Source organism: Pelecanus crispus, chromosome 9 (genome assembly GCF_030463565.1).
Source record: "Pelecanus crispus isolate bPelCri1 chromosome 9, bPelCri1.pri, whole genome shotgun sequence".
In the NCBI taxonomy this organism is placed as follows: domain Eukaryota; kingdom Metazoa; phylum Chordata; class Aves; order Pelecaniformes; family Pelecanidae; genus Pelecanus; species Pelecanus crispus.
In genome coordinates, this window is record NC_134651.1 from 38,818,085 (window position 1) to 38,841,419 (window position 23,335).

At 46.9% G+C, this 23,335-nt stretch overlaps 1 protein-coding gene and 1 non-coding gene across 13 annotated transcripts in view; both read left to right on the forward strand.

Annotated features, from left to right (window-relative positions):
* PRRC2B (proline rich coiled-coil 2B) overlaps positions 1 to 23,335 on the forward strand; it is a 47,876-nt gene that overhangs the window by 20,453 nt on the left and 4,088 nt on the right. For 5 of the 12 annotated variants that reach the window (XM_075717110.1, XM_075717113.1, XM_075717117.1 and 2 more), the window contains exons 6-28: positions 21 to 164; positions 812 to 1,053; positions 1,472 to 1,593; positions 2,057 to 2,199; positions 2,807 to 2,897; positions 3,320 to 3,512; positions 3,925 to 4,240; positions 4,664 to 4,854; positions 7,385 to 7,589; positions 8,337 to 8,556; positions 9,201 to 11,264; positions 12,813 to 13,012; positions 13,847 to 13,992; positions 15,262 to 15,403; positions 16,030 to 16,112; positions 16,807 to 16,998; positions 17,138 to 17,332; positions 17,767 to 17,853; positions 18,815 to 18,919; positions 19,503 to 19,695; positions 20,971 to 21,068; positions 21,785 to 21,912; positions 23,018 to 23,258. In XM_075717110.1, the coding sequence (XP_075573225.1) occupies positions 21 to 164; positions 812 to 1,053; positions 1,472 to 1,593; positions 2,057 to 2,199; positions 2,807 to 2,897; positions 3,320 to 3,512; positions 3,925 to 4,240; positions 4,664 to 4,854; positions 7,385 to 7,589; positions 8,337 to 8,556; positions 9,201 to 11,264; positions 12,813 to 13,012; positions 13,847 to 13,992; positions 15,262 to 15,403; positions 16,030 to 16,112; positions 16,807 to 16,998; positions 17,138 to 17,332; positions 17,767 to 17,853; positions 18,815 to 18,919; positions 19,503 to 19,695; positions 20,971 to 21,068; positions 21,785 to 21,912; positions 23,018 to 23,258 (5,741 nt within the window). Of the gene's footprint in view, positions 1 to 20; positions 165 to 811; positions 1,054 to 1,471; positions 1,594 to 2,056; positions 2,200 to 2,806; positions 2,898 to 3,319; positions 3,513 to 3,924; positions 4,241 to 4,663; positions 4,855 to 7,384; positions 7,590 to 8,336; positions 8,557 to 9,200; positions 11,265 to 12,812; positions 13,013 to 13,846; positions 13,993 to 15,261; positions 15,404 to 16,029; positions 16,113 to 16,806; positions 16,999 to 17,137; positions 17,333 to 17,766; positions 17,854 to 18,814; positions 18,920 to 19,502; positions 19,696 to 20,970; positions 21,069 to 21,784; positions 21,913 to 23,017; positions 23,259 to 23,335 lie in introns of those variants that run through there. The other 7 variants (XM_075717111.1, XM_075717114.1, XM_075717115.1 and 4 more) reach the window with 6 other exon arrangements.
* Positions 19,948 to 20,028, forward strand: LOC142594375 (small nucleolar RNA SNORD62). Its single transcript, XR_012831369.1, has one exon. It is a non-coding gene; the product is annotated as a small nucleolar RNA SNORD62 (small nucleolar RNA).

The window sequence follows — 23,335 nt, forward strand, 5'->3', positions numbered from 1 at the left end:
CACACTTATTTGTCTGACAGGTTCAAGGGCCTCAAGCCGACTGTTATCCTTCTCTCCCGAGGAATTTCCGACGCTGAAAGCAGCTGGCGAGCAGGACAAGGTTGGCAAAGAAAAGGGCGCCTTAGATCCGTCGTATGGGCCAGGACCAAGCCTCCGCCCCCAGAGTAAGTGAATGATTGTGTCTTTCTGCCTTGTCCCAGCTCATAACCCCATAGACTGTGTTTTGGGCAGGGGGATGCCAGTTCATAGTAGTATCAGATATTCCATCCCTTTGTTTCTTTTTATCTTTTTATGAGCTCACATGTGTCAAGCTGCTTAGCAGATGACCACAGATTTGCACATAGTGCTGATGTTCGCTGCCTGAGTTCTGTGATCCAGACAGCCAAGTATGGATTGTCATCTACTACACTGTTTCATAAAAATTGCTGTGTGATGTTGCAAAGCAGGCCCTGTGCCCCTGGGCTAAGGGACAGTCACAAGTGAAATGAGTGCGTGGTGTAATGTGGCTTCTCTTTGAGTGTTTGTGCATGATGTAATTGGCCTTAATTCTGCAGGAGGAATACTGTAGAGATGGAGAGCAGAGTTGGTTGGAATTCAGGCTTATTTGTCAATAAAGAACACCACTAGTAATGGCTGATGCTGCCAGTCTCTTAGGAAAACAAACGCATTTGGAAATTTTCCTTGGTCCCTGATGTTTTTCTATATGCTCAGTATAATTAGGGCTTGACCAGAGTGTTTGAGTTTCAAGACTTTTTGGCAGAGTGACTGTCTGCATTTACAAATGTTAACATAATTATTACCTCCTTTCCAGATGTCACCAGTTGGAGGGAGGGCGGTGGGAGGAACATAACCTCTGCCACATCTCTGACCGCCTCCCCTGCTGAGCTGGGCAGCAAGACCTCTAGCACTGGAGACGGAGCCCCCTCCTCAGTGAGTGCCAGCGATCCGAAGGAGCCGTCTCTCCGCCCAGCTCAGCCTGTCCGCAAAGGGGCTTCGCAGTTCATGGGAAATGTCTACCAACCACCTACATACCATGACATGCTACCTGCTTTTGTAAGTTGCCCTTTCCCCACAGCTGGGTAATGTCCTTGCCTCTTAAAATGTGTGTGTGTGTGTGTGTGTGTGTTGGAGAAGTTATCTGAGATACCTGTTTTGTGGACTCTCAGTTGGTTCCCAGGGCTTGCTCAGGGATCCTTCTCTTGATCTATTTTTAGTTTCCCCTGTTGTGCATTTACCCTTTCATGCTAGAATAGTGTAGCACAGCCTTGCTCAGCCCAAGGAAAAGTTGCTGCTTTCCCTCTAGAGCTGGAGAGGGTAACCATTAGCAAGTGGCCTGTTAGGCAGCCAGATGTGAAATGTTTGTTTTCCCTTTGTGCGAATGCAGCTACCATGCTCGTGTTGTGACCAAATCTGGGTAAGTCTTCCTGTGGCAAGGAGAAAAACCAGAGTATTCTGCTTTGCCTTGTTCCAGATGTGTCCACAACAGCCGTCTGAGACCCCTGCATCGCTGGACCGAGGGTCTTTCCCCCTTCCTCAGCTTCGGCTTGAGCCCCGGGTACCTTTCAGACAATACCAGATGAATGACCAGGATGGGTAAGGCTGCCATGACCATCCCACTTGAGAGGCAGGTTCAGAGTATGACATGAACCTTAAACTGTGCAAGAATTTGGGCCAAGGATCTGGTTGTGTGGGTGAAGCTGCAGGCAGCCACAGAGGAAACCTGATTTTTACCCAAAGAATCAGTGCTTTGCTCCAGCTACAGCAGCATCTGAAACGTTGCAGGACTGTAAGCACTGTGTGTCTGAAGAGCAGGTGGACATGAGAAGTAGTTGTGTCTGATCCCGGACTGGAAGGGTTGCAGCTCTGATCTGTAAGCCCTAGGAAGTGGGTACCAGGTAGACAAGGGAAAGAAACTTTGCTGGACAGGGAGAGAAACTTGGAGCCCTTGTATGTAAGTGCATGGTAGAAAAGGACTGACTCACTGTTAGAAACTCAGCTCTACATTCTTTTCTTTACTATTTGCTGGTTTTAAACATTTCTTTGCATTTCCCTGTAGAAAAGAGAACAGGCTCAGCCTGTCTCGCCCAACACGTCCAGTTCGGCAGCAAGTAGAGAGAGCACCTCGGCCCACCATTATCAATGCAGAGAACCTAAAGGGGCTGGATGAACTAGACACTGATGCGGATGACGGATGGGCAGGTAAAGTGTTTCCACATTCTCTAGCTTCAGGCAACAACTTAGGAGGTGAAGCAAAGTATACTCCTCCCTGAAGCATGAAATAGCCAGGATATTCTGGTGGCTCTGTTTCACTGCCACAGAAGGAAGGAGGGGAAGCAAGGAGTGGCCTGTGCAGTCATGAAATTGCTGTTGGTGTAAATGATGACACAATGGATCCTTCTGATCCTTCCATCACACTGTACTCAGGGTACAGGATCTGAAGACTCCTAAAAGCTGAAAACACCAAACAGCGGGAGGGTAGCAGTATGGCTACTGGGAAGAAGAGTTAGTCCTGCCTTTTCAGTCATGGTGTTCAGTATCTGATTACACACAGTCTAGCTTGGTGGCTGTCTCCTCATTTGCAGCTTCCATTCCCAGACTGCTTGCTCCTGTTCTGGGAGCCCAGCTGTTCAGCAGCGTGGGTCCACACTACTCATGTCATGTCCAGTACCTGTGGTGGACATTCAGTTTTCCAAGTAGTTTATGCCGTCTGTGTATTCTCTGGTTTAGTGCCGGAGAAGGCATAAGCTTTATCAGGACAAGGGACCTGTTTCCTTCATACATCCTTTCTCCAATCCTACCTTTGTAGGCATTCATGATGAAGTGGATTACTCTGAGAAACTAAAGTTTAGTGAAGATGAGGAAGAGGAAGAAACTCTTAAAGATGGACGACAGAAGTGGTAAGAAGTGGCTGCATTGGCACCTACAGTTGTTTCAATAAAAGTAAACAGTACTGGGATCTTTTTAAGACTTGTTCTAAATGTTGAGGCTTGATCCCTCGATTCATACTCTGACTTTATTGATTCCCACTGGCCATCATTTGAGTAGGCCTCAAGACTGTGCATGGGTCTTGAACCTGAATGCCAGGATGCCGGGCTTTTTTCCTCTTCTCCTTTCTGTGTCTCACCTTTATCCTGCTGCACAATACTGGTGTTAATCCTTATGCACCTTAGGAGGAAAAGCACATTCCTTGTTCTGGTGGTTTATTTGGTTTTTGGATCTTTCCTTTCTGTTAGAGTCAGTTGCCTTTGCCAATTGATAAGACTGCAAGTGCTTTTTGAGGCAAGTAGCAAATACAATGGCAAAGCTGTTTATATGACAGGAACAGCTGGGATCCCAGAAGGCAGCGACAGTTGTCCCTGAGCTCTGCAGACAGTGCAGATGTTAAACACACCTTGGAGGAAGGAAAGAATTGGGGCGACTCAGGTGGCTTGTCCCGGTCAGTCCGGAAAGTGCAGGATTCACAACAGCCTCCAAGGAAGCTGAATGGCTGGAGCTCTGCATCTGAGTACCAGGTACGTTGAACTCATGTGAGTGGGCTTGTGCTGCTGGATGCGATGCATCATTGTCCTTAAGAGGCTAGTTTGACATTTTATTGAAAATGGGATGCTGATGAATTTCTCAATTCTTTGTTTATATCCAGCTGGAGAGAAATCCATCTGCATAGCACTCCCACTAGAGAAGAGAAACGGAATCTGGTCCAGAGCAGTGGGGTTGTCAGACAGTGAGAAAATGGAGATATTGAACCAGATAGCAATAACTCCCCACCAAAAGGGGGATTTGTGTGTGTGAGGATAGAGGGGAAGGAGTCAGGAGGGGATTTTCTCAGTGTGGGATGCAAAGCTCAAGATACAGGACATGTTTGGGCTGTGCTTACTAAGGAATGTGGGTTTTTTTGTTTTGGTTTTTTTTTTTTTTCTTTGGCAGAAGCCCTCACTGGGAAGTATTCTCAGACAGCAGTCCCTCGAGGATAAAGAAGAAAAGGTGCCACTGAGACAAAAGTTTGTGCATTCTGAGATCTCGGAGGCTGTCGAGAGAGCCAGGAGGCGACGGGAGGAGGAGGAGCGGCGAGCCAGGGAGGAGCGTCTGGCAGCCTGCGCTGCAAAGCTGAAGCAACTTGATCAGAAATGCAAACTGGCTCAGAAGGGTGGGGAGACCCAGAAACACACAGAGAATGAAGACCTGCGACCCCCAAGCACAGAGAAAAATGCTGTGCAAGAGAATGGTCATGCTTTCCGTAGAGGTAAAGAAACATTGCTTGCGTCACCTTGTAAAAACTGCTTTTTTGCTATTGTGCCAATCTCTTACCTGAAGTGTGGGGGAGTTCCTGGAGGGGGAGCATTTGGAGGGTACTTCAGTTGCAGTTGAGAGATCAGCTGCTTCACGTATTCTGCAGAGTATTTTGGATTGGTGGACTTTTCCCCCCCAGTGCTTAAGCAGATGGCTGATGGCAGAAGAGGATCTCGGAATTTATCGCTAAAACAAGATGGACAAAGCCCTCTAGGGCCGTCAAGGCGAATCAGGGAGATTGCATGTGATGTGCTATATATGACTGTAATAAAGTTCAACCACGTAACACAGTCGGGGATGCCCACGCCCATGTGTGTTGTGGCGTGGTGGTGCACTCACAAGCAGGGTTCTTCAAGGCTTATTTTCTTCTCTGCAGCGACCCCCGAGTTTCACACACAGGATGTCTCTGTTGGCTATCTGGAAGAGGAGACTCCTGCCCCAGCAGCAGCAGCCCAAAGCAGCAGTGAGGAGGAGCTTAGAGAAGCTCCCTCCCCAGCACAGGAATTCAGCAAATACCCGAAGTCTCTTCCCCCACGATTCCAGAGGCAGCAGCAGCAACAGCAGCAGGTAATAGGTGTGACACTCCCACCCCCTTCCTTTGGACCCCCACCAAACTTGATGTGTTTGCTTGGTTCTCAACACCGTGTAACAGTTCTCAACACCAACTAACGAACTATCTTAGGGCTGGGAGGTGATAAATGGGAGTTTTACCCTGGCCTTTTTCAGTACTTTTGGTCACAGATGTATCCTGTCTGACAGGGGTAAAAGGGCTCTTACATAGGTTACATGAATTTAAGTGCACCCTGTGATGCTGGAGCTGTTGTGGTTAGGGTTTTCTGTGGCTGGGGAGAGGCGTGGGTAGGCCAGGTTTATCACTTGCTTGGGAGAAAACTAGACACTGCTGTCAGATGTTGACTTGTCTTGCACAGTTGTCTCGGTGTCTTCTGACAGTGTGAAATCTTAGGACTATGTGGTTTGTAGCAGAGCTCTGGTTTGCAAATGTGTGTGTGCAGGAGATGCTGGGGATGTTCCCCTTCCCATGTCCAAAGTCAAGAGAGCAGCAGTGGCTACCTTGGTGCTTGCTGTAGGCCTGATACGGTCTTCTCTAATGCCTTTGGCTGGCAGTGAACCTGGTGAACATCTGTTCTTAATCCCTGGCACAACATGAGAGCTGCTGTTCTTCAGCACTGCTGCAGTGACAGTGAGCTGAATATACAGGCCAAGGGAAAGGAAAACCTTTGGGGATCAGCCGCTTCTGTTTCACTTTGCGCTTGCTGTGCCCTTACCCTGTTAGGTGTGGGCAGCCATTTGCTTGCTGGGGCAAACTGTGCTTGGGTTGGCACGTGGCTGGACTCTGCTTCTGGGCTGAATGTGAGAGTTGTGGAATGAGAAGTATGCTGCTTCACCTCCTGCCTTTGCAGAGAAGTGGTCCTCTACATCTGCTCTCATCTTCTACCTACCCAACTTTTTTCCTGTGAGGCTTTTTCAAATCAGTATTTTCTTTGCACCATAAATATGTTTGGTCTTAGTTGTTTCATTTTTGTTTCATTGAAAACTGTCTTTTGGGGCTCCGAGAGATCAGCCTGAACTGCTTTATATGTTTTGCAGCACTGTAAGGACGGGCAAGGTGCATGTGCCATACATCCTGTTCAGCTGCTCTTCCAGGTGCAGTGAGCCTCCTTAGGGCAACAGAGTCAAAGCAAGGGACAGAATATCCAGGCTTGAGATAATGCAAAGTTAATTGCCGTTCTTCATCGAATAACCACTAGAAATGTGATGTAGTCAACGCTGCTGCAAACCTTAGTGAAGAGCTCACATTTGGCTTTTCCTTGGAAGCTCAGTAATTGCTCTTTTATGGATGTTCCTCTGTGCTTGTTACTGGGCAGTTGACATTTTCGTGATTCAAATGTACAGTAGCAAGCGCTGCCAATGTTACTCTTTAAAAAAGATGCTCTTAAACTAAAAATAATTGGATGTCTTTGCTGTCATGCTAATAATACCACAGGTCATTGCTACTGGAAGAACATGAAATTTTCATTTTACTTTCTCTTATCCTCTGTGTCGTTAGTATATATGAGGCAGTTTGTATTTTGGCTGGCTTGTATTGCTGCTTTGGTAGCAATGGTTCCATGAAAAGAACAAAATAAAAAACACTGTTGGTATCATTAATGAAATATTTTCTCCAAGGTACTGGAGCACTAGATAACTCAAATATAATCTTTGCATTTATCTGAGTTTCTCTCTTGTTGTAATGGTGTGTCAGGTTCAGATTTAAGGGTGTCTCTCTTGCTCTGCAGTAGGGGATTGGCTTTTTTTACAAACAGTTACAGTATCTGACACTGTTGTAAGCTTAGTGAGAAAACATGGTGGAAAGTTTGACAGGTAAATAGATGTATTTCATGTTAATTGGAGCTGTTTACCTTTTGAAAGCTTTCTTCAGTACACAAAGCTCCCTTCAAATACACGTTCTTCCTGGACCTTTAGCAAAAGTTAAATGTCAAATCCAATTAGCATCATGACAGTCGTCAGCTAAAGGAAGGTGGACTGGTCATGTGGGAGATGGGACGCAACCTGGAAGGGTCAGCCCATCTCTGGAGGATGCACAGGAAATACTATAAAATATTAATATCTCTCTTAATTTAGCTTAGGTTGTTCTTATCTAATCTGTTTGGCTAACACAAGTAGAACTAATATATATGCACACTAAATAACTTATAATTGCATTTCCTCCAAAGAGTATCATCATCTGAAGTATTTGGTTCCAATTAGGAAATTGTGTTTGACAGGAAGCTGTCCTGTATCTCATAGAAGCGTTGAGAAAATGCAAACTCCGGTCTTGAAGCTGATCCCTTGCATTTGGCCATGTAGCGTGGCCCACAGTGGTGTGAGATTCTGGCTGCAACATATTCTGGCTGTTCTGGGTATTTGGAGAATAACAACTGCCACGGTCCCAGTTGGTAGTGAATTGCCCTCCCATCTGATTTGTTTTTGAGCCTCTAACACATGGAACGTGTTTTCCTTCGGCTGGCTGGTTTGCAAGTGCGATTCCTGGCACCACGACCATTCATGTCAAACGGCCCATCCTTCCTCCCTGCAGGAGCAGCTGTACAAGATGCAGCACTGGCAGCAGCAAGTCTATCCTCCCCCATCCCATTCCCATCCCCAACGGACGTTCTACCCGCCACACCCCCAGATGCTTGGCTTTGATCCGCGCTGGATGATGATGCCCTCTTATATGGACCCTCGCATGGCCCAGAGTCGCACCCCCGTGGATTTCTACCCTTCAGCCCTTCACCCTTCAGGTAAGGTGTTTTCAGTGTTTCCCTTTATCATGGCTGTTGAGTTGGTCCATATCTGGAAAGTTGCTGTGCTTCACCTGTCTTACCTCTGTCCAGATTTTGTGTCCTGGCTGGCTGTGATTGACCTTCTCTAGGGATGAGAAAGAGTCGGTTGCAGTGAGAGCTGGTGAGGGAACAGAGGAGGATGGGAGGGAGAACACCTGCCTATCCATCCGCTGCACTGCAGTGGGAGATCCTCCCTAACAGCTTTGGAGCCTTAGCGCATGTAAAGGCAGATCTTGTCCCTTGGAGGAGAAGGATCAGTTTGGGAGTTACTCATGTGAAATCTTAATAGACCCCCTTCAAGAAATGTGATGCAGAAATCCTGTAGTTCCCGAGCTGTGTACTCCTAGCACCTTCCTACCTTGTTACTAACCTTCAGTGTGAATATAAACATCAGGATGTATAAATCGAATCAATCCCTTGAGTTTGTGGTTTGTGTTCACACGCCTGCTTGCTTCCAAGCCAGTGATGTTCTGCCAAGTGGTGTTCTGTGGAGGCTGGGCCCTGAAAGCTCTCTCACCTGTATCACTCCAGGTGTATTTCCCAGCTGTGTATTTGCCAAGCACAGGCTCCCCTCTACCAAAAAGGTTTCCATGGCTACAGTCACCTACTGCCCTGGAAGGAAGGGGAGTCAAGCTAGCTGTGGATTGTTAATTATTCTTGGCTATGAGATTCTAGTGTTAATGGGATGAACTCTGTTGTGACCAGGAATTATGAAGCCCGTGATTCAGCAGGACTCCATTGGTGGGAGCAGCTGTCGGTCTGAAGATCAGAACTGTCAGGCAGGGCAGGCGGAAAGGAAAACTACTTCCTTGGACCCTGTGCCGGTGTGGGGCCAGGAGAGCTATACATCTCTGCAGAGCAAAGGGTACTCCCTGTCACACCAAAAACAGGCTGACAACATGGCCATGGAGGGGCTGCATGCCAGGTGAGTGCAGAACTCCCCTGTCCTCATGCATGCTCTGATGAGAAGTGCTGCCATAAGTCATCTCCTGCTGAAAAGCAGGTGTAGAGTTGACCCAAAGGGTATCTCTGAACAGGCTAAGGTAGCACCCTTACACTGTTGAGTGTTTATGTTGCGGAGGTGCTTACAGACTGAGCTATTCAGAGTTTTTCTGTCTGATGCCAGTCCAGGCTGACCAGCTTGGAGCCTGTTTAGTAGGAGAGAGGCACTTGTCATCTACATGGGTAGGTACAGAAAACAATGAGTCAAAAATTCTGATACTTTCTAGTTTGTCTCCTAATTCTTTGGGACTTTCTGAAACCAATTCCTTGTTTTCAGATCTCCACATATGTTGGAGGCTGAATCTCCCTTTATTTCTTAAGTTTGCTGCCCATCATAGGAACTGCTTTCTTTATCATCCATTGATTTGACAAACCAGGCAGTACAGCCTGGGGCCACAGCAGATCTGCCCAGCGTTCAGGTATTTATAGGCTCATTGCCTCATGATTTAGAACAAACCCCAATTTATTTATTTGTTTCCACCTCTTGTGCCCAGCATGGGCCCTTGGAGACATGCTGTGCTCTGCATTAGCTGACTTTCTTCTGTTTGTTGTTTGTTTCCTTCTCAGGAATGACAGTTACTCTGCTTCTCCTGGAAGGCCGGAGAGTCTGAGCACCCAGCGAGATCTCTTTGAGGAGAGAGGGGAGGAATACTTGAATGCTTTTGACAAGAAGGCCCAAGCAGACTTTGACAGCTGCCTGTCTTCTCAGAGGACAGGCCAAGATCTCTTGTTTCAGCATCAGGAGACTGTGCAGGAAACCTGTTCTGTTGGCAACCGCCATGCAAATTTGAGGTGTTCGCCCCTAGAGCCCGATTTTATCCAAGCAGAGAAGAAGCCTGAATATAATGGCTGGGATATCAGCCACCATCAGAAACCTGCAGAGACTGCAGCAGAAGTTGCCGAAGAAGTGCCCAGGGATGAGCAGTCATTCAGTGCTGACCCGTGGAAGAAGGAAGGAGCTAATACCAAACAGCCCACTGAAGAGACAACAGAGTGGGCTCCTGAGAACCGGAACACCAGTGGTCAGCACCAGGAGCAAATGGGGAGGACACGGAGATCAGGCCCGATTAAAAAACCAGTCCTGAAAGCCCTCAAGGTAGAAGAGAAGGAGAAGGAGATGGAGAAGGTTAAACTGGAGGGAGAGGACACCTCACGCCCACTGAAGGAGAAGGTAGCTGTTCAGAAAGTAGAAAATGAGTCAGATGATTCTGCAGCCTTACTGAACTCAACACGTTACCTGCTGGATGACAAAGGTTCTTCCCAAGCCAGCCTTGCCCGAGAGGCTGAGAAATCCCAAGAGGAAGAAGAGGAGGAAGAGGAGGAAGAGAAGCCAGAAAGAACCTGGGAGAACAAACTATCCAGAGAGTCCGGTGATCTCCCTCCCACAAAAAGAAACAACTGGATCTTCATTGATGAGGAACAGGCTTTTGGTGGAAGAGGTCAAGGGCGTGGGCGAGGGCGAGGCTTCAGAGAGTTCACCTTCAGAGGCCGAGGCACTGTTGTGGGCAGCCGGGGAGTCTATAACAACCAGCGGAGCAGCCGAGGGCGAGGGCTTCGGGAGTTCAACCAGCCAGAGGACTTCCCCAGAGGCAAGCCAAGGCGCCGGATTGCAAGCGAGACGCATAGTGAAGGGTCAGAATATGAGGAGCTCCCCAAGCGTCGCCGGCAGAGGGGCTCGGAAAACAGTAATGAAGGCTCTGTGCTGGACAGGGAGGACAGCGATTTGAAAAAGGGAGACTTCAAAGAGTCTTGGAGGTCCAACAAAATCTACTCAGATGATCACAGTAGTCTGGATCCTAAGATGAGGGCTCCGAGAGCTTTTGGGAGATCGCTGCCACCAAGACTGAGCAACTCCGGCTATGGGCGAAGGGGTTTCATGGGTAAGGAGCCCACCCAGTGGCAAGGCAGGAGTGGGGGAGCAGGGTGGCAGGAGTACAGCCACACCTCTCCATCGGACACTTTTGGGAGCAGGCAGCAGTCTGACAGGGACTACATTCAGGATTCTTATAAACACGTAGATTCCTTCTCCAGCCGAGTTTTTGACGAGAGTCATCTGGATGACAAAAGGCACTTTTTCCAGGAGGATTACTCAGCAGATCAGGAGAACATAGAGAACAGGCCATTCAGGAGGCGGCGTCCCCCCCGGCAGGACAAGCCCCCGCGATTCAGGCGCCTCAGGCAAGAGAGGGAATCAGTCGGCCAGTGGAACCCTGAGGAAGGAGCTCCCAACCTGCTGCCCAGTCAGTGGCCTGGAAGACCCAAGCTGACCACCACGGAGAAGAGCAGCATCTCGGGCAGAAGGTCTCCTGAGCTGTCCTACCAGAACTCATCGGACCATGCCAATGAGGAGTGGGAGACAGCATCTGAAAGCAGTGACTTCAGCGAGCGGCGGGAAAGGCGAGATGGCGTTTCAGAGAGCGAAGGCCAGCTGGAGGGTGGCCTCGGGAGTGGGAGCTTGGGAGAGAAGAGGGAGCTAGCGAAGAGGAGCTTCTCAAGCCAAAGGCCACTTGTCGACAGGCAGAGCCGCAAGGCCGAGCCAGCAGGGTTTGTGGAGCAGTCCGTCAGGACTGGTGTAGGAGCAGCTTCCAGATATGAGAGCCAGCAGACTGGGACGCTGATAAAAAGCAAAAGGTAAAGTTGCATTCTGATGTACAGCTATCTGTCATCTGATATACAGATATTGGAGGAGTGGAGAAGGGCTGGACTGTGGGTGAGGAGCTGTTGGCTGTGTTTCTTTTCATCTAGTGCAGGTGACTTCCAGCACTGTTTATCCAACTTTCTGACATCCAAAGGTTTCCACATTGTCTGTTTTATAACCAATTGATGCCTTTGCTTCCATGCTGGGAATCCAGGTTTATGGAAGTTGTGGAGACACTATGGGCATGACATGCTGCTCTTTATTTTCGGGCCAAGACAGTTCTCCAGTCTCTGGACTGCCTCTCACTAGAAGCATGAAAGATAACAAAGGAAATCCTTGTTCTTAACTACAAACCTGTTGTGTCCTTCCTCCCCTGTCATGGGTCCCCAATGGAGCGTAGCAGAGGACAGAAGTGAGGGTTTGGTTCTCCTGGGATAAATTGCTGTGAGCTGTGCAGGTTGAGCACCTGGATTCCCAGTAGTGTGGCTGTGGCATGAGCACAATGTGTGACATTGCCAGCCCTAGCTTTGCCTGAGCAAATATTTTCTTAGACCTTAGTGGAGACTGGTGATGAACGGCAAGCAGCGCTGTGTGTTCCTAGCCTGGTTGGGAGGAGTTCCTCAGGAGAGTATTTTAAGGCAACTCCGATGCTAGGGATTAAGTATTTCCTTGCAGGTGTCTTGTGAAAAATCTGATGATTGACAGGCTGTGGGGTTAGGTGGGCCTTGGTCCTGGGCTAGTTTGGCAGCTCCCTTGTTACCCTTTTCCTTTAACAGGAACAGGAGAAAAAAGTCTTGTGCAGCTGCATTGTATTGGGTTTAAAGCACTGATAAATAGGCAACTTGTTCTTTGTTTTCTGTTCTCTTGTGACCTGTCTCCCCCAGCTCCTGGATGTAGTAACTAATAGTAGTTTATATGGAAATAAAGGAGAGGAGAGCCAATGTCTGGAAAGATGCATGCAGGTAGAAAGGGAAAGTAAGGGAAGGGGGATGCCCCCCCCGCCTTCTCCTTTAACCTTGCCTATCTTGTGGGTTGAACGCTTGGGAATGATGTGTGAATGGTGGTCAAATGGGCAAAAAAATTCTGGGAGAAACAAAATGGGAAAATAAAGACTTTTTTTTTTTTTTTTTCTTCCCATCTCCCTTCCCCTCAGCTGATGCTTGCCAAGAAATGTGTGTTAATTGCAAAGAGGAGTAGGGGAGCTGTTAGAGCAGTGTCATAGGAGAGTAGGAGACACTGTACAGGAGCACAGAGCCCTCCTGGTGGGGACAAGCTAGGGTACTAGCTCTGTTGTGGGGGCAATGTGTTGGTTGATTCACAAGTACAGGTATTGTTCAGTTTCCATCCCACTTCCCCAGTAACATCCGTGTAATGTGCTGTGTGCTCAAAATTTAATGTCTGCTTCAGTTGAGCAAAGGCTGGGGAACGATGAGGTGTGATTAGAAAAATGGTAAAGAAAATACAGCCCATATGTTTTATTCTTGCTACTTTTACTCATCTTTTAGTGACAAATCTAATTCCTTTCCCTTCTTTCCTTGTAGGTCTCCAGAAGAAGGAGGGGGCCTTGGCAACACCAGTGGTGGGAGCAGCCACTCCGTTTACAGCTTGGATAGGGCCTCCCATGCGAACTCAGAGAGTGCTGAAGGGCCAGGTAAAAAGCCAGAGAAGGAGCCCAAATCCACTGCGCAAAGAGCAAATGAGAAGGGAGAGGCCTTGTCACAGTTTGAACTGAGTTATGGAAGTGAGTGTCTTAATTTGTTTCTTTAAAGGGCTAACACTGTGGCTGACTTCAAGCCAGATTGATTCAATCTAGTGTAATTTTAAATATCAGATTAGATTTCTTCCATTTATTTACACAAACAAGAAAATTCTAGTGTATCTAAATAGGCAAACCATGGAAGACAAAGATAGTTTTAAATTTTAAACCCAAACTTTCAGCCAGATCTGACAGTCTCTCTAATGTTTCCTCTCTAGAAAGTTTGGGTTTAGGGAGAGTATTTCCATATTTCTATTTAAGATGTTAAATTTCAAGCCCAAAATACCATATGTAGTGTGAAGGAAGTTGAAAGAGCTTTCGGAATGGGGAATTTGAGTCTGAGCTCATGGCAGGGAGGCAAGAAATGAGTATCTCTGAAACCATTGGCATTAGGCCATGACTTGGCTTCTTTGTGTTCATAGAACTGAGGTTTTACACCCAGAGGTGATGGGTGTGTTTTCAGAAGTACCTGTGCCTGCTTTGTCCTTGCTAATATTTGGAATAGTGAGGTCTGTTTCAACTGATACTACACCTAAAGTTACCCAAGTTACCACATGGCTCACGTTCCCAAGCTCTCCCAGCTGGAGCTTGCTCATCTCAAGGAAGAGGAGAGCAGAGCCTTGCAGGATAAAGTGACTGGTAGATGTCAACAAATTGCCATGGCTTAGTTTTCAAAGCTTAGCTGCAGTGCTGCTGGCTGAACTTTTGTGCCTGTAGCATGGATCCTATTTGGAATGCACTCTTTAAATTATTGCAAATGCAAAACTTTGCATGCATACACACATGCACTGTTTTTTTCCCCATATATGCTTTGTTCAGGTACCATCATCGATAATCGGGTGTCAAACACAGCAGAAGAGAATGAAGTAGGTTCTATGGCAGGTGAAGGCTTCATTGAGGTTCTTACTAAAAAGCAGCGTCGTTTGCTGGAAGAGGAGCGAAGGAAGAAGGAACAGGCTGCTCAGGTGAGGAATGGGGGGCAGAAAAAGCTTAACCTGATACATTGTTTGGATTGCAGTCAGAGGAACAGGGCCCCAAAAAGTGTTCGAATGAGCTGAAAAACATGCAGTTGGCCAAAGTAGTTCAGATCCTGTATTAGGCCCCGGAAACGTATTTTGGATCTGATGGGCAGGGGCCATTGGTCTGAAAAGGATGGTTAGGTTTCTGACTGTTCTGTTTTCTAGCAGAATTGTTAATTGTGAGTTAAGGAGGGCTTTCTAAAGTGATCCTCATCCAAAGCAACTTGGCTTACTAAGCCAGTTGCTGGCTGTAGCTGGTAGGATATTGGGCAGCAGTGAGCTGTGGAGGACCTCTGTGCTCTTGCTGTGTCAACAGTGTGTTCTTGCTAGAACAGCATGTGGTAGCCTCCTTGCCAGAGGTGTCATGTTTGTGTCTGGGCGCCTGACCAGAAAGAAACTAACAAACTGGAAGAAGCTCTGACAATTTTGTGTTCATAATAGGATAAAGGAGTTGATTTACAAGAAGAAGATTTAAGACTGCAGTGCGGATACCTTAGTTAAGTAATGTTTAGGAGAGGGCATTTGTCTATGTGTACTGGAAGACTGCAGATTCTAGGGGGATAAGGGAATATATTGTCATGAAAGGAGACTTAGTGAAATCTGGAGGACTAAATGCAAGTGAAAAGCATCATTGGGAAATGCTTCCTGACAAGGAGGGCTTGTGGTAGGTTCAGAGAGTCTCGCAAGCAAAGTTATAAAAGCCTGGTTGCTTGGCATCTTTAAAATTAAGCTGAAGACAACGTGTGAATGTGCAGTGGGAAAGGTCTTGCAGTTGCAGAGATGTGCTTCTCTTTCTATTCAGACCTTGGCTCTGTGAAAGAGCTATCTCTGTATTGTGAAATTATTAATTGATCTTACTTTAGCTGGAGTGAAAGAGAGGAATTAAGCAGAGCAAGTCTGTTGTAGTGTTAATTTTGCTTTGCTTTGTATCCTATCCCCCCACCTCCCCAAAAGAAAAAAATCTCATGCTGCTGACAGCAGTGTTTTTCATTGCCTTATTACACTGGAGGAACCTCCCAGTAGCCACAAAGTCAATTTAAAAAACTAAAAAAAGAGCGGGGAGGGAGTCAGAACTACTTTGTAAGGTTCTGTTACGTGAACTGGGGGCTTTTCACATTGCGGCATTTAGAAATCCAGGGTTTGAACTTGCCAGGAACAGACTCTGTTAGCCCAGTGGAGTGACAGGTTTTACGGCCTGTGCCTTTTCTCTCTCAGGCACCAGCTAAGGCCCGTGTCCTTCAGTCTCGCATTCCTCCTCGTTTTGCTAAGAAGCAGAACAGCTTGTGCTTGGAGCAAAGTGATGTAACAGTTTCTGGAAACAGCCTGGGCACAGAGATCTGGGAGAGCAACAGCCCAGGTAAGTTTGGGTCGGTCTGTTCTGGAGTGTTTCACACAGCTGGGGAATCCTTTGGTGTGTGCTGGAGGGACAGGGTGTCCATGCTTAAGAGGAGACAACCTTCTCTTGTCTGGTGCTGGAAGTGGGAGGGGAAATAGCAGACATCTGGAGTAGCATCTGTTCAAAGCTGTACTGTTCAGCCATCCTCCTGTTGTTGACCATGTTGGTCTCCTAATCTATTTCTTGGGTCGTCTTGTAACATCAAGATCCTACATAGCACTTTCTAGCCTGTTGGGCTGCATCTATTTCAGCCATTTTCTTGCTTTGCCTTCCTCTCTTTTCTCATCCTTTAGCCCTGAATAGCTAGTGCCTCCCCTGTTTCTATTTCTGCTCTTTCTCCTGTTATTTTCATGTTCCCTAAGAAATCTCTTCCCTACTCTCTACCCTCGCTCTCCATACCCTCTCTTCTCTGTGCTGTGTCATGTCTCAGCTGAATGGGCAGCACTAGCTTTCTGAGGTGGTGAAAATATCCTATCTCGTGGCTAGAAATGGAAAGTTAATAGTGGAAAGTAACATGCACGGTGTACAAGGTGTGCTCACAGTTGTGCTTCAAGCAGCTGAACCATGCCCTCTGTTCTCTCTTCCAGCTCTTTCTGTTCAGTCTCCTGGCAGTGATTCCTGGAGCAAGCCTGTAAATACCTTTAATGGTACTGAATCTAGCACCACTGAGGTAAGTGGCACCTAATGTGCTATTCAGGTATTGTGTGTATAGAATATTAACGTAGGTGGCTTATGCTTCTCATTGCTCCATCTGTGCTTAGTGACTCTCAGCTCTGCTTGTGCAATTTTAAACTGTCTCTTTGCAATTCTAATTTGAGCTTGATGCTGCTCAAATCTTGACCTAGAGGGCCAAGCACTGCTTGGTGTTACATGTGGGTATAAATCTGGAGTAACTATGTGGTAGAGCTATTCCAAGGTTATGCTCCTAACTGGATGCAGAGTGTGGTTGAGGATGGTGGAATCCCATAGGTCATGTCTGTGTGCCTCATGCCTGTGAGCATTGTGCAGCTGTAGACTTAACGCAGGGAGGTTCCTGAATGCTTCACCTCTGGAGACCAGAGTTCAAATCTGGTTTGGGTCACAAGTGAAATGAGTTTGGCAATCTCAGCCTAGTTGCTATGTGGGACACGTTTTCCTTATTCTAAAGCCATGGTCCGGTTGGTGCATTGGTTAACCTGTCTCAGCGTTGCGTAGAGCTGAAGCAGCAGCCAAGGGATGCTGCAGGTCAGGCCCAACTCCTTTGCAGTTAACCAAGAATGTGATTTGAAAAGGGGACATGGTCTTGCTGTTTTCTGGGATTTTTTTCCTCCTTTGTGGAGCTGGGTTGGAGTCTGGGGCTTTAACACATTTCGTGCTTTGCATAGCAGGGTTTTAAAGGCAGCCAGGGGGATAGTGGCATTGACTTGAGCGCGGAGTCTCGGGAATCCTCCGCTACCTCCTCTCAGCGCAGTTCTCCATATGGCACCCTCAAACCAGAGGAGATGAATGGGGCTGGCCTGGTGGACCCAAAGCCTGACTGCCAGAAGGAGCAAGTGCAGAAGCAATCTGATAAAAAGGTAATCTGGATTTGCAGCCAAGCCAGAGCACATAGTGAGAGACCTTGTGAAGTGGTTGTGTTGTTCTTGATAGCATTTTTAAGGCTTGAGATTGGGTTATTCAGTCTTTGTGTCTCAGCCTCTCTGCTTTCCTGTTAAGGATTCAGATCAAGGCTCAGGACAGAACAAGGAACACAAGCCTGGACCAATCGGCAACGAACGCTCCCTGAAAAACAGAAAGGGTTCGGAGGGAACGGAACGGCTGGAAGGGAATATTCCCCCTGTTAACGGGGTGGAAATTCACGTGGATTCTGTACTTCCTGTGCCACCCATTGAATTTGGAGTAAATCCTAAAGTGAGGATTGAATTTAATTTTATCTTCTTGGTGATTTGAGCTTGTTGAGATATGAAAGGTGGTTTGAGGCAGAAGGATTATTTAGAGGAAGCTTCCAGCTGTAGATTTGCCTGAGATTTCATTACTGACACAAACCAGGTACTCAAGATGTCTTGGCAAACACGTAATATTCTCTTGGAAATATTGTCCCAAGGACCAGCTGGGGTGGTAACAGAGGTGAGGGACAAAATTATGGCCATCTAAGCCTTTGTGTGCCTTTGGGGGTTGCCTGCTGCTGAGTGTTGGAAAGTGTCTTTTGTTGTCTTCCAGCAAGGCTTAGTGGAGGACAATCTTTAGTTTCTAGTGTTGTGATTCAGGCTAAAGTCATTCACCATGAGAAACAGATGGGTGGCCCTTGGACCTGGATTTGAATTTTGTGTGTTTTGATTTTTCAGGACTCTGACTTCAGCTTGCCACCTGGTTCTGCCTCTGGCACTGCAGCTAACCCTGTCACCAAATTGCAGGATGCCTTGGCCAGTAATGTAAGTATTTCTTCTTTCTTTTGGCATTGATTCATCGGAGATGCTCCTTAGTTAAACCTCAGGTGCTTCCAGAGAAAGCCAGCATATTTCTTTGCAGTTGACTTCACGGTTAATGCTTAGGCAGCACACGTGACTAAAATCCATAATGGAAATCTGTGCCCTCAAGGTACCCTGATAAAATGAGCATCGCTAGCTCAGCAGTGACATAGGGAGCAACTCCATTGTCATTCAGTGACCTGTGTAAAGCAAGAGGTGTTGCAGATCTCAGAGATCACCATTCTCCTCCTGTGAGACACAAAAGAGTGCTGGTAATGGACATGATGCAGATAGTGGTGTTTTTAGGCCCGGACTGCCAGCTTCCTCAGAAGGTGGGCTCATCTGCCACAGCAAGGCAGAGAACTGTAACTTGTTAGTCAGGGCCTTTTGGAGGTTTCCTAGCTTACTCCAGCCATCTGGGTGTGTCGTCATTATATGTGAAAGGGTGAGCATGCTGATAGCCCAGCTTGTAGCTCAGCTGTGGACAACAATGTGAGAAACTCACAAAGCTGCTTTTGAAATGTCTTTAAGTTTGTAGGCTGTTTGATTTTGGAGTTTTGTCTTAAAGGGTGTTTCTTTTCAGAAGTGCTCTTTCAGAATCAGGTTTTGTCTGAAATTTAGGTAGGTTCCAAATATGGGACAGGAGGGGGAACTCCTGCAAATTGAAGTTACTGGGTCAAATTGATGCTTAAGTCAAAGCTGGTGTAACTCGACATAGAGGGTGCCATTGCACATCACCGAAGCTTCCTTTATTCCAACAGCACAATGGATTACAGTTGAATGTGGTACTTAACTCCTGCAGTACCACTGAGGATTGAATAGTGTAGCTATTAGAGCTGCCAGCTGAGGGTCTGTCAGCCTTGGTAGCTCATGACATTCTCATAAGAGTTTATAAAGTATTCACCACTTATGAATCTCCCCTCAGGCAGGGTTAACGCAGTCCATTCCCATTCTGCGAAGAGATCATCACCTCCAGCGGTGCATTGGCCTGAATCCAATGTCTTTCCCCACTGCAGACCTTACTCTTAAGGTAAGCAAGCTGGCATGTGTGTTTGTCCTAGGTGTGGATGCCATGTCTCCATGAGTAGTGAGGATGGAGAGATCTTTCCCAGAGTGTTTTGTTAGGTACTGCTAAATCTTTGATTAGCTTCTGGAAAAGTTGTGTATATACGCTATTCAGCATGGGTGAAAGGTGTGTGTTTCAACAGTCCTGGATGCTGAAGTCCTCACTGATTTTAGAACAAGTTCAACAGAGCTTTCCTACTATTTCAAGTAGCCGGGTAAGATGGCTGGTCAGGGATCCTAGGTGCCTGATGGTTTAAAGAAGGAAAAAACCAAACATTAACAACAACAAACCCCAAAATAAACCAAAACAAAAACCACCACCACCCCAAACCGAAAAAGCTCAGCAATACTAGGGGGATTGAGTGTTTATGAAGGATGCTTGCCTATCGGGAATTGGTGTGAAACCTCTTGACCTGAGACCTGCCAGCTTTCCACTGTGACTAGACTAGACTGAATTTGAACTAATAGGACACAGATGAGCAACTCTAGCCTTCAGTATTGTCCTCCCCATTTGAACTGTCTGTAGTTATTGTCCTTCATTTCCATAGATGGAGTCTGCTCGTAAAGCTTGGGAAAACTCTCCTAGTTTACCAGAACAGAACTCCCCAGGAGGTGCAGGTTCAGGCATCCAGCCTCCTTCCAGTGTTGGAGCTTCCAATGGTGTCAGCTACAGCTCTTTTGGTGGAGTTTCTATGCCTCCTATGCCTGTGGCGTCCGTAGCACCTTCTGCATCTATTCCAGGTACCTGCAAACTGCGGCAACAGTATTTGTATTGTCTGGTTGGTATCTAGGAATCATCCTTGGATTCCAGTAGATGAGAGCATGGTGAGAAGAGCTTCCATGTAAAGTAACTGGCTGGCTGGTATTTAACAGATTCTTAATAACAATTCAGGCAAGACAGAAAGAGGGACCATCTCCCCACTTCGGAGAATGTTACTTGAGTGTGACTGGTATAAACTTAGCACAAGGATGACTTTCCCTGTGTAGCGGCAGTCTCTGATGTCTCAATACATCCTGCTTACGCTTCACTGTGTGCTCAGTAGAATAGAAGGGAAGAAACCTATGGCTGAGAGACTTCAGCAGTCCCAATATCAATATCAACCATTCCTCTGATCTTTTTTTTTTTATTTAAGTCACAGGTTCTGAGCACCTTCTGCTCTTTGTACATGATAACAACAACTTGCTCACAGTTTGCAAAACTCTGGGAGATGAGAAGGTGTTGCTATCCTTGAGTTACAGAAGTTTCCAAGCTTATGCTCAGTCATGTTAGGTAGTGTGTATAATCAGGGAGAGCATCTGGAAAAAGGAAATGTACTTGGATTCTCTGACTCCTGGGTCCCAAAGGACCTCTCATGCATGCGCTATCCTTCTCATTCCTCAGTTCAAGAATGGAGTGGAATACTCGGCAGAAGTGATAGCGAGTGGGCTGCTGTAGTGACTCTGTTACTAGCTTCCACTTGGAAAACAGATTGTTGCAAGTCAGGTGGTGTCCCTCCTCACCCACCCTAATTTTGCTTGTAAATACTATGGTTCAGGTCTGCAGAGAACTACAGGACTGCAACAGCACTTTCTAATTGGTACCACTCTTGGGGTGAACATGGCTTTTGGATCTCTCAAGGTCTCAAACACCATGTTTGCTCTTTCTGTCCCTCCTGGCTGCAAAGACAAGATGATTGCAGAGCAGGTTTCTGGCATTTAGGAACAGCTTGGAGTGCAGCTCACCAACTCCTGAACTGTTAGTGTCTCTGACTTTTTTTGTGGGGGTGGGAAACCTGGGTTTACATTTAGCCTCTTACAGAAAGGTATGATTAATTCTCAGTAAGCCTGCAACTGTAAGTGGGCTGCTGGCTTTGGTATGTGGACTTACGAGCTTTACAAGCTCTTCTGAATGGGTACTATGTCTGTGTTGACTTGCTGAGATGTAGGAAATAGTCTTGACCTGCAGGTCTCTGCAGCGCACTGTGCCTGTATCTCCCCTGTACCTTGAATTTACAGCCTGCCTTCTCTGATGTTTAGGTAACCATATTCCACCCCTGTATTTGGATGGCCATGTGTTTGCAAGTCAGCCCCGCCTGGTACCTCAGACGATACCTCAGCAGCAAAGCTACCAACAGGTAAGGGAGAAATACAACTAGCTAGTGGTTTCTCAAGGAGTCTTCAGGGTGGCATTTAAGAAACGCAGAGTCGTTTATCTCTCTGATAGCCCAAAGGAGCTTAGGTGTGGCTCCCTTTAGGTTCCTTGAATGCTGCTTCCCAGTGGGTGTCACAGGTTAGTGAAATTGAAGGGAGGGAATTGAGGGGTTTTTCTCCTTTTGTACCAGTGCCTTTGGACTGGGTTTAACTGAAGCAGATGCTGAGGCATCTGTGTGAGGTGAAGTGACTTTCAGTAAATTCCACAGTCAATACTGATGAACAGTTTCACTACCCTTAGTAAATAGGGTATTGATAGGGCTGGGGAGAGCCCCTTCCAGGTAACAGTGCAGGCAACTGAGAGCTGGGATTGTCAGTGCCTGGACTGGATGATCTTAAAGGTCTTTTCCAACCTAAACGATTCTATGATTCTCTGTTCTGTGTGTGGAGCACGTTGGTCCCCTCATGGGTCCATCAAACACCTCTTGCAGGCATCAGTCTTCCCTCTTGGGTGCCTATGTAGTATCTTCCCCTGCTAGCGTGCCGCTGTTCTGCGGAACAATGCAGGGCCTGGGTGAAGGCGCAGTGTAGGTAATCATCATGGCAGATTGACTCATGGAGGAAACTGATGGATTTTTAACAACCTGGGAGAGTTTCTGCCTCCTCTTGTACCTCTCGGTCATCTTAATTTCTCCTGCAGGCTGCTGCTGCTCAACAGATTCCCATTTCCCTCCACACATCCTTACAGGCCCAAGCTCAGCTTGGGCTGAGGGGTGGTCTGCCTGTTTCCCAATCCCAGGAGATGTACAGCTCCATACAGCCCTTCAGGTAAGTGCTTCCAGTTTTTCATTTCCTTGTGGTCTGAGCTCTTATGTTCCTGATGGCCGTGTACATTGATCAGATACTCCACACTCATCTTCTCTTCCCCCTTTGTTGACATCCTGCTTCCTTCCCCTAGTAACGTTGCCCAGGTGGGAAGCAAGGATATTGGGGCATGTAAGGCTCTCTGTAGCCTGTTTCTTTGTAGGACAATAGCAAAGACCATCCTTGGAAAGTTATGTTCAGTTGCTCTGCCTACCCTCTCAAATGGTGAGGCAAATCTTGATGTAGAAAGAGGAGGTTTGTGGGCTAGCAAGCAGATGACTTAGTGAGAAACCCAAAGCTTACAGCTTACTCTATTTGGCTTACTGCTGGGGAGAAGATGAAGAGACAGCTTGATCAGAGCTGAGTACCTGCATAATGAAATTAAATAATTTGCTCTATTAGATACAAACCACAAGATGAGAGCAGAATAAATGCCTGCACTTTGTTGGAGAAAAAATTGTGAGATTCAAATTAGGAAATCAAACACAAGTGTAACAGCAACAGTACTTGGCTGCAGGAGCTGCTTACTAGAATTGAAGGAATGAGATAGCCGCTTCAGAGTTGGGCTGCTGTGGGAATCATACTCTGTACCCCGTTTCCTGCATGAGATGAGAGTGAATGATCAGAATAGTCCTTCAAGGCCTCAAAAAGCCAGACACTGAGGTTTAAAAAAGCCCTTATTTTGCTAGAGCTGTTTGAATCTGTAACTTTTGATTCTTTTCTGCTTTGCAAAACCGCTGCAGACTTCTGGTAACCTGAATCCTTGCTTATTACTATCCAGAGCTTATTGTGCAGGGTATTGATACGTAAACTTTGGAGAGGACGCAATGTCATTCTGTTGAATATTCCTGCAACACAAGGACATGGTTGTAAGGGCTTAAAGAGTGGAAGTAAAAAACCCCTGTAACTAAAATGGAAAGTGGCATCACAGCTTATTTCTAAGCTGTCAGTTTAGTAGAGTCTGAGAATTGCTTGCTGATTGCAGGCCAGATATGGTTTGGCAGGGGGGGTGTGTGTATAGTCTCCAAAGGTTTTCTGTGTAATGACTTGGGCATATTTTTTTCTCCAGGTCTCAGGTGTATATGCACCCCAGTCTGTCTCAGCCCAGCACCATGGTCCTGACAGGAGGCACTGCTCTGAAGCCTCCATATTCCGCCTTCCCAGGCATGCAGCCCTTGGAGGTGGTGAAAACCCAGTCTGGGTCCCCCTATCAGCCCATGAATGGAAGCCAGACGCTGGTTTATGAAGGCCAGATAAACCAGGCGGCTGGTATGGGAGCTTCCCAGATGATGGACTCTCAGCTTACACAGGTTAGGAGCAGGGCTCGCAAGCCACTCCCTTGTACAGTCTTTTTCACAGCCGCTTGCTTCTGAGACTGGGTTGAAAC